The 10218-nt window shown below is 41.1% G+C and overlaps 1 protein-coding gene across 1 annotated transcript; it reads left to right on the top strand.

Moving 5' to 3' along the window:
* Nucleotides 1-297: 297 nt before the first annotated feature.
* On the top strand, nucleotides 298-8319 carry C6H3orf85 (chromosome 6 C3orf85 homolog). Its single transcript, XM_077342159.1, has 4 exons — nucleotides 298-416; nucleotides 2475-2617; nucleotides 4074-4159; nucleotides 5973-8319. The coding sequence occupies exons 1-4, from the start codon at nucleotides 368-370 to the stop codon at nucleotides 6049-6051; spliced, it is 357 nt and encodes a 118-aa protein (XP_077198274.1). The 5' UTR covers nucleotides 298-367; the 3' UTR covers nucleotides 6052-8319.
* Nucleotides 8320-10218: the final 1899 nt, after the last annotated feature.

Raw genomic sequence — 10218 nt, forward strand, 5'->3', positions numbered from 1 at the left:
ACCTTGCCTGCTTATTCAGTTGTCCTGAGCCACAGACAATGGGTCCTATTATACCAGGAGAGATCACCAGATCACATTGAAAAAGGAACCACCTTTGGGTCATCAGTTTAGTAGCTTAAAAATCCATTCCAGGGTGGCGGGGGTGGGGGGGGAGAACCATGTTTGGTGTCTATTGAAACTTGCAATGAAAAAGTCCAAAGGGCATGCAGAGGGTTATGACAAGACATTGAGACGCAACAGTGTACCCTGCCCTCTGCCTGCGCAGAGGTATGCAGTAAATGATTGATAAAGCAAAAGGGTTTCAAGTACAAAACAGGCACCTTTTATCGTGCTTCATTATAAAACAAGATCTCCCAGAGAATACATCATGTCTGTTCCAGTGCTTCAAGTGGCCACATGTGCAGCGTTGCTCACAGGTAGGCTTTTAGAGGTCCAATGGATATTTGACCAGTCAAGCCTGATTATTATTAACAAATAACCACAATCTGTCAAAAAGTGTGAAGGGAATGAATGAAAGAATGAAAGAAAGAATTAACGTGACACAGACTTAGGTCATGTAAGTATGCTTGCCTATGCATTCAAACGAATAAGGAAGAACTTGGACTCAGTTCAGACTCTGTGTGGCATTAAATGCATTGTGCCTGGCGTCACCTTTTATTGGAATTACATTTCTGGGTAAGAAGAAACAAGCTACTGAGCTTTGCACGGCTGTTCTTCATATCTCACTCGATCAGCGGCTCACACAGGATTCTTATATGTGCTAAGATTTTACCTTCTTCTCTAGTGAATGGAAGCACAGTGAGTTACAACCAGTTGCTCCCCAGGTATCTTTACCCTCATCCCGGCAACTTGCTTTTGACACACACTGGATTGTGTAGGTTGTTGGGAAATGGCCAGCACTATGAATTGGTGTCCCGCCATGGGCTGGCAGTTGCTGGGAAAGGCAGGATATGAATATAAAAATAAATAAATAAATTTAGGCAACAAAATTAATGGGAATTATAGTTCTATGACGTCAGGCTTGGTAGGAGAATTGTGCCTGTACTGTGTTGTCATATCCCATGCCCTCCAAAATTAGATGTGATAAGGGAAGCACATTCATATGACTGCCAATTTATGTGTAAAGCATGGTGGGAAAGAGAGATTCTTTTCCTCCACAGCAAAAGGAGGATGCAGACAAGGGGAACTAAACTGTGCCCACCCCCCATTTACCCCACTGTGCGTCATAAATTAAATACTTTTTTCTTACAGACAGTCTTCCTCTTGGTATTAAGACTAGGAGAAGAGAATAATACTTCAAATCATGGAGCATATTGAGGGAGAAGTTTAGTTCCTTTACTCTGTGCTCTGTTTTCTGCCAAAAATAGACATCCCAACTTCTATTGTACATGTAAATAAATACATATGGAAACCTCCATCTCATCTAATTGACCTTCAAATCGCAAGGGAGAACTCATATAAAGTAATGCTTCTACACGGGGCAGGTGGGGGGCGGGGAGGAAGATAGAGGGATTTTTCCTATGTGGAGAAAACTAGCATGTCAGAATGAATGATAGGCTGGAACACTTCTCTCCCCCACATGCTATTTTTCTTTGTGTGGGGAGGTATTTTTTTAATATATAGGAAAGCAATCAGATTTCACCTACTGATAAAGTCAGTCAGTCAAGATATTGGTTGTTTTTGAAGCCTCCAGGATGGATATTTAAAGATGGAAATGCTATTTCCATAGCTTACAAGAAATTTCATAGAGTGATGGATGTTTAGGAGTCCATGGGACAAAACCTACAATGTAGTAGTCCTTTTCCCTCTCACCTTTTGTTATTCTTGTGGGGCAGTGGCAAAGTTAATCAGGAGTCCATTAGTCTGCCTATTTTGGTAGCAGAAGTAAAGCAACCAGCAAACCTGGAGGGAAAAAATCCTGTTCCTTCAATAGATGGTTAATATGCAGGAGCTTTTTGTGACATGGAGCTTAACAACATCACCTGATAACTGCTTCAGATCAAATTGATATGGAAGGGCAGCTAGAGTTCAAAAGTTGGCAACCTGAACCAGAAGGCATCTTTGGCCTTTGTTGATTCAGTGCAGAGAAATACAGATAGCAATCCATGTAGCTTCAGCTGGGTGACTTGGCTTTTTTTGTGTGGCATATGCTTTTTAATGGAACACTTAAAATGCATCAATATAGTACTTTATAAAAGCTTTACATTTTCAAAAGATAGATTCAGGTGGGTAACTATTTTGGTCTGAAACAACAGAACAAAGTTTGAATCCAGTGGCGCCATTAAGACCAACATAGTATAAGAACAACAATATTTAAAGGTGCCACTGGACTAAAATTTCATTCCTAAATTTCCAAAGTTTGATTTTAATTAAATTACAGATGAGATACCAAAGATTTGAGGGGAAAGACCAGCTTGCTCAACATGTTCAGAACATGCATGCTGTGCTAAACCTTGACTGTGATACTTTTGCAGTTTCAGGAGTTTGGGGAGCACCATTTGCCTCCGAAGAAGAAGCAAATCAGTTTTTACGGCTTAAGAGACAAGCACCCTATTATCACAGCTATTGGGACCCAAGTGGCAGCCAGAATGCCTGGCACTTCACTGTGGCTGAACAGGTATTCACCTCCTTCTAAGACTGGATAGTCAGGCAGAAGTTTCTCTGTAGTGAGTATTTAAATATTTGCTCTGTCATAGGGTTGTTGGAGGATCTTGGTTGACCTGATGTTCCAATCTGTGGAATTTCCCAATCTGTGCAATAATGTGATTAATCACACAGGGATGTTGCAAAGCTGAACAGAATCCAGATTTTACAGCACTTCACAAAGACTGGGAAAATAGTCGTTATGGCTAAGCTAGTAAATAATAATTAATAGCCATTTAATTTCATGACTTGTATTTTGCATTGCAGAACAAAACCCTTCATAACAGTAGGATTTTAAGATTAAGTAGTCTCATAAAGATGTTCCCAGCTTCCTTTTTTGTCAGGATAATTCCATTTGTAAAGCTACAAATTCAAGTTGTGATGCTACTGATTCTTTTTTTTTACATGGTGATTTTATTGCTTATATAGAAGATTTTTAACTTGCAAGATTTATAAACATCTCTATTACAGAGTAGGTCACTGTTGTGCCTATCTTGCATGTGGGAAAGCAAGACAGTGACTTGCTGAATCATATTAAACAGGATAAGATGGAAGGTAGTAGGCCTTATCCCTCTGTCCCCCATGTCTAAATTGCATGGCAGTCTTTTGAAACCAGAGCATTAGCGATGGGTCCGAACCAGGCAAAAGGCACAGCATGTCATCTTGCTGCCATTGTTACTTAGAGAGGAAGTGTGAGGGAATTCTTGGATTAAATACTCTCATCTCTTAAGTAATTTATTTTGTCCCATTTAAGGTGGCTAAAACCAGTTTGTTAAAAATATACAATTAAAAAAAATTATTGTACCAAAGGAATGAACAAACTTATAACATAAATAAACCTGGAAAAAAAATGGAACAACAGGCAATAAAGTTGCCAACCTCCAAGTGGGCCAAGAGATCTCCCTGTATTATGACTGATCTCCAGATGACAGAGCTCAGTTCCCCTGGATAAAATGCCTGCTTTAAAGTGTGGACGTCATAGCAATTATACCTTGATGAGGTCTCTCCTCTCCCCCACTCTACCCTCCTGAGGCTGTACCCCCCAAAATCTTCAGGTATTTCCCAGCCCAGATCTGGCAACATAGCAGGTAGTCAGTGTTGCAACCAATGGGAGATGGAAAGATGTGGGAACTAACCAAGGGGTGGCATGATCCTTGTCCCAACAAGATGACGCAACTTCCACTGCTATCCAGAACTCCACAGTTTTTGGTCTAGTGGTAGAACAATGTCCCCAGCATGATGCCATTGCTTCTGGATTGTGCCAGAAGTTGTATCATCATGCTAGGGTGACAATTGTGCTCCTCATTTGGCCAGGGAGTGTGGTAGGCTGACTGGCCTAGGCAGCAAAAAGCCCTTGAGCTGGCCATGGAGAGATTAAAAATATACCATAATAATAAAATAATAGAAACTGCATCTTCTGTTCTAATTAGGCTAGTGAAACCTGGACTGCCCTGAGGACTACTGCACAGTATTACATGGACTTGGGATCATTTGTGTATTATCCGGAGACAGCAAGGTAATTTATGTCTCAGCCAGTTCAAAGAGATTTCAGAAGTTATGGCATTAGCTGGAACATATCATGTCCTAACTGCATTAGGGCTTTACAAGTGGGCTTATATAAAGATCCAGACTGTAAACCTGCACATTCCATGATTCCATTCAAGTGCAGAATTTAGTATTCAGTAGGATGGGCACAAACTGGGAAAATGTGGTTTGGTTTGTGGGATGTCTCATTTGTGAACCATGAACCATCACAAACCTTTAGCCACCAAATGAACTGGGTCAGATAATGATGCAATTGAATGCTTCCCCATGTGAGGCACCAAACTCACAGGGGATCATTGGTTGGCTCTCCTCTATCTGCTCTCCAAGTCTAGTGATGAATGGATTTACAGGTTCCAACTCACCAAAGAAGATACCCCCAAGAAAGCGCTTTCTGGAGAAATAACAGGTGCAGGTTCAGGAGTGCATAGAATGGACTCTGTTTAAGCTGGGTGCTATCTGCATTCCCAGTTTAATTTTGATTCTTACTGAATTGAAGCTGGTTCATGAACTAAAGTTCATAGGAGGTCAATTGAAGCAGTACATCATTAATCCACACCCTGTTCACTTCTGTTCCTGAATTCTACACCTATCTCGGATTTTATCCTCCAAATTGCAGTGTTTTTCCTCCAATTTGCATGCTAATAAGAAAAATTGTATTGCCAACCCCCCCCCCCCAGCACACACTTTTTGAGCTGTTGATTGGTTTCTGCTGATTGGTTGGTGTGTGGCGGAAACAGCCCCTTTGACTTCTTGTTCTCCATTTCAGCCCTGGCTTCATTGTGTCTAAACTTTGCACTGTAGAAGTCCCCCCCCTGCTTTACCTGACCCCTTATGTAACATAATAAGCACTCATATCAGAAAGAATTAATGACAAATCTGTGGTTGCCTTCAGCTGTTGTCCCTTTTCCCATTCTGCCGCATATTTTTCAGGTGGGGGGAGTGGGAGAAATGCTTGCAAAAAGTCAGTGAATGTGGTGAATAGGGTCCACAGGCAGGCTACTTCAATGCAACTAAGATGGGTCAGCTAGTAAAGTACTTGTCTTGAGGTTACAACTTTATGAGTTCAAGGCTAGCTGTGGATCTTCTCTTTTTTTCCCCACACAGAAATTTTAATTGATTTTTTTTTACTTTTGAAAAGGTAAAAAAAATGCCCAAAAGTAAAAAAAAAATGCATTTTAAAAACATGAGCTGTTCAAAAGCTAAACAAAACCAATAAACAAACTCCTGTATGGGAAAAAGATCCACAGCCAGCCTTGAACTCATAAAGTTATGGTCTTACTTCACTAACTGAACTTAGTTATGTTGAAGTGTTTCTTCCCTCCCTTCCTATGTGCGCTTATCGCATTACTTAAGGGGCCAGGTAAAGCAGGAAAAATACTTCTACAGCACAAAAGTTTAGACACAATGAAGCCAGGGCTGAAATGGAGAACAGGAAGTCAAAGGGGCTGCTCCTGCCACACACCAACCAATCAGCTGAGACCAATCAACAGCTCAAACAAAGGGGGGGGTACATTGGCAATCCAATTTTACTTATTAGCATGCAGTTTGGAGGAGAAATGTGGCAATTTGGAGGAGAAATGTCTGCATAATTACTCATAGTTGCTTGGCGAGAAGGCAGTGGTGGAGCATTGGTCAGATATCTCCATTGACTTGACATTTTCTGTCTGACTAGCTTTGTTTTCTTGTTGCATGGCTTTGGTAACAATGTCAGCAAAACCCAACCCAAACCAAATGTTTTGATGTGGCATTTCAACAGAATTTTCATGAAGCACTTCTTTTTACAGGGACCAGATTCAGTCTTACGTGGAAATGTTACAGCAATCTGGGGCTCATTTCCAGCAGCATCTGAGCCAACACAACTAAACAAGCAGCTGACAAGAGACCCGTACTGTACAGTAAGAGATGCCCCTCTGATGAGAGTGTGAAGTCCATTGCGTACATCAACTTGACTCTTACTAAAGTATCAGAGCCTGAAACTTATTGTTCTCTTTATCAGCTGCTCAGCGTTCACAGATCTGCTAGGAACGTCTTCAGTAGCCCTGGACTTTCTTTGGACACAGCCTAGCCAAGGAGATCCTACCAGCTCTGAAATTAATGGGATCTATTTCTCTTGCCCAGGTCCAATTATTACTTATAATGTGACTTTGCACCCCAAAAAATCTGTCTCGTGTCGTTACTTAAGTAGTCACAGACGGCTATAGGAGAAAACTTATTTGGAGTACACAGACTAATATTGGGATATCTTTAATGTGCTAAAGCCTGTCATGCTGGGAATTTGGGACCAGCTTGTCCCCTAACATGTAATTTAGCTGCAAAAGGCAGGTGCTTGGGGATCAAGTCCATGGTACCAGGAAAGAGAGGGAGGACTCCTCTCCATGTTACCCCAACAATCCAAAATTCTTCCCTCCAACTACACAATATCCAAAGCCACAGTTGGGTAAAAGGACAGGTTACCTGTACTGTGCCTGCCTTTTTTAATATATGGAATTAAAGCAGCATAAAGAAGGCTTGGACTAGCAGAATGGCACAGAGGGGAAACAGTCTACATTCTTAGCACCAAGTCTGAGAGACATATCAGCTCCCCCACCTCCTTTTCCTGCAGGATTGTGTGTAGCTCAATCCTAAGGATTTTAAACTACATTTTAACAATTGAATCCTCACCCTTGGAACCTGCAGTCTTTGAAAGAAAAGGGGGGGTCGACTGTTCCTTCTCCACCCCAGTCAATAATAGCATGTTGGATGGCAGTTGCAGTTAACTTTGATTAAGAAAAACATGGGAGTGGAAGAGTTAAACCCATTGACCTCCATGTGGCAACTGGAATTGTTTGATTTTTAAAATTTCTGGGACAATCAGAAATCTCCAGCATCTCCTGTTATTGAGCTCTCATGATTGGGAGCAGGGGAGAGTTTAAGTTCAGGTTCTTTTATCCCCTGAGGACTTAGGGTTGTGCAAGAGCATCTCATTGTTAAATAGTAGAGGTTCTAAATAAAGAGCATGGATCGCTGGTGCCTCTTTTCCCTGTGTTCCCTGTGATACAGCAAGACTGCAGGGTCAAAGGTTCAAGCGCCAAACTAGACTTGCAGTTCAAATGGCTGCTCCACCAGGATGCTTAGTGGGAAACCATGTGCCAATCATCCTCTTTCAACCTATCCTACTTCATAAGATTAGTGCAAGTATAGAATGGAAATAGCGAAAACCATGCACACCATGTCTAAGCTCTTTAGAGGAAGAATGGAATTAAAATGTATTAATGTGCTAAGAAATTATTCTTCATCACAATGGAAGTTGAAACATTAACTTTACAATCAGAGAAAGGGGTAAGCTGAAAATGATCTAATGGGAGAAATCCTGGTTTTGCAAGCCATGTATGAAAAGTGATTCTTAGTTCTTGAAAGCCATACTGTAGGGCAGGGGTAGCCAACCTGTGGTCCTCCAGACTACAATTCCCATGAGCCCCTGCCAGCTGGGGAAGCCCCTGCTGTAGGGAAGGGCTCATTTATGAGAACAAACATTCCTGACAGAATCTCAAGGATTTCTTACATTATGGCAAGGTTTCCCAGTAACAAATGCTAATATAAACTCAGCCTAATAGCACAACAACTTGTTAACTCAGAAGTGACTCCCAAAGTGTTCAGTGGTCTGTTTCATATCGACTCTTCTGCTGGAGGCCCTTCTAATATGTTAGGTTTCAAATATGTATTTATGACCAATATACCTTTAAAACACTGTCAGGAAACTCTTTGAGAAGGTGTCTCTGCGTGTGACCTGGAGGGAGGAACAGGGGGTAGGACAAGTACTTCAACTGTGCACACCCCTTTCCCTCTCCCAGTCACCACCTCTGGGACTGGAAGTTCTTCAAGAAAAGGGCTATTGAGCCATGGTTATAGGTGTCTGGATATCATGCAGCTCAGTCCTGCCTCTTATTCTAAGCTACCTCTCAGGGTTGTTGTGAGAAAGTGAGAAAAACTGCAAAGTGCTTTGTACTTGGGAATGTGCTACGGTTGTTTCGGCAAACGTTAATAGGAGCTGCAGATCAAAGCTGACCATCTTTTGATCTGAGTCTTAGCGTCTTGATTCTTACTATGTTAAAAAAAGTTGAAAGACTTTTAATAAAGGAGGATTCTACAAGAGCCAAGAAAATGACTCCATTTCTAAGTGATAGGGTGTTTTAAAAACTTTTGTTCTGCAGAAACACTTTATCTTTGGGTCGAAGAGATTAATTTCTGTTTCTCATTAGCCTTAAAGAAAACCCTTTTGCTGCCTTAAAATATTTTTTGCTTTCATTATCCAATGTCACATAGGTTGGAACAGTCTAGTTAAGTGTTTCTCTGCTCAGAGTACATAGTTGTTTTGTAAACCAAATGAGAGATTCCTCATCTACCACATTCACTAGGCTGAGCATCCCCCCCCCCTCCACTAAACTCTCTGTTCCCTTTAACTCTAGCTCCTGGCTTTTAAATCTAATTTTATCCTTTATAATTATATTAATGTGGGTGTGCATCAGATTTTCAACCGAGGTGATGAGAGATGGCGTTTTAAACCTCTTGGTGAAATTAAAAACAATTAAGTCACCAGATACTGAAAGCATACACATGAACATTCTTAGGAACTCAAATGTGAGATTATTGATCTATTAAACCATATATTTCACTCACCACTAAATTCACCCACTGTATCATAATATTGAAGAACAGCACATATTACTCGAGAATCATAGAATAACAGAGTTGGAAGGGACCTCCTGGGCCATCTAGTACAACTCCCCCCCTGCAGAATGCAGGAAATTCACAACTAAATTAAAGGGAGAATAATGAAATAAGGTGCCCACATAAAACATCTGGTTCAAATTACCTGCTTCGTGGAGGACAGAGGCTTGTGCCACTGTCCTACCACAGGAACTGAAAGCCAGATCCACAGGACATATGAACCAGACATCTCATATTGGAATATTCAGTCTTTGAAACAGTGTTGGAACAGCAATGACAAATCACATTATCACTCTGAGGTCATACAGTATATAACTGCTCTACCAATCATGTGTGCAGTATAAATAATGCATTACGCATGTTCCTGTCACATTATCTTGTGACAGAATTGCTCTTCATTTTTCACAGAGCAATTATTTGTATAAAGTGTCCTTAGCGTCACTTGCTCAATGTAGGTGCATTATTTATTTCTGCATGTTCATTCCCTTGCAGAGAGTACCTCGAAGAAAGCCACCCCTACTCCCCAGATATGATCCACTTTAGTAATGACATTTATTTCAGACTCTCTTTTTCTCCCTCTCTTTCACATTCTCTCTCTTTCTCTGCATGAGAGGGAGAGAAAAGATCCTGGTCATTCTCTGGTGCTGATAAGACCTATGCAGATAATACCTATGGCTTTTCCCATGGAAGTCTCCATAAAGGGAAACACTGCAGAATGCAACACATATACCTTGATCCTAAATTCCCTGCACATGGAGTTATTCTCATTCAGATAATTGGAGAGGACAGATGTCATGTACGAAGGGATGGGAACACAGATTGGCTCCCTCAGTTGAAAGAAAGAGGTTCCTGGTATATGGTTTGAAAGCACGATATAGAAGACAAACAGCAGTCAAGCTCCTCTACTAGAACAGAGACAAGGTGGACAATCCAAACTCTCCAACATTCGATGGATGGAAATAGGGACACTCTTGGCATTGCTCCTACTTATCTCTCCTATCTCTCCTGTTTGAATGTGCCTCATACATATTGCTGACACCCTTCTCCTTTTAGCTATTAATTTATTTTGTTGCTTAAACATTCAGTAGAAAGACACAATTCTTCATCAATAGCTCAAAGTAAACTGTCATAGAAAAATGGCAGGCTTTTTATTATATGATGATGCCTTCGTGCATGTACATTTACATGTGTGTGCACTAGTGACAAGGTGTAGCCACTTCCGTGTCAGCCTTAAAAATGTAACACCTGGAGACACGAAGGAAGGAGAATGAAGGAAGGAGAAGAACACTGGCTCGTACTCACTGCTGAAACAACTTGTGCAAA

This window comes from Paroedura picta, chromosome 6 (assembly GCF_049243985.1).
Source record: "Paroedura picta isolate Pp20150507F chromosome 6, Ppicta_v3.0, whole genome shotgun sequence".
Lineage (NCBI taxonomy): Eukaryota > Metazoa > Chordata > Lepidosauria > Squamata > Gekkonidae > Paroedura > Paroedura picta.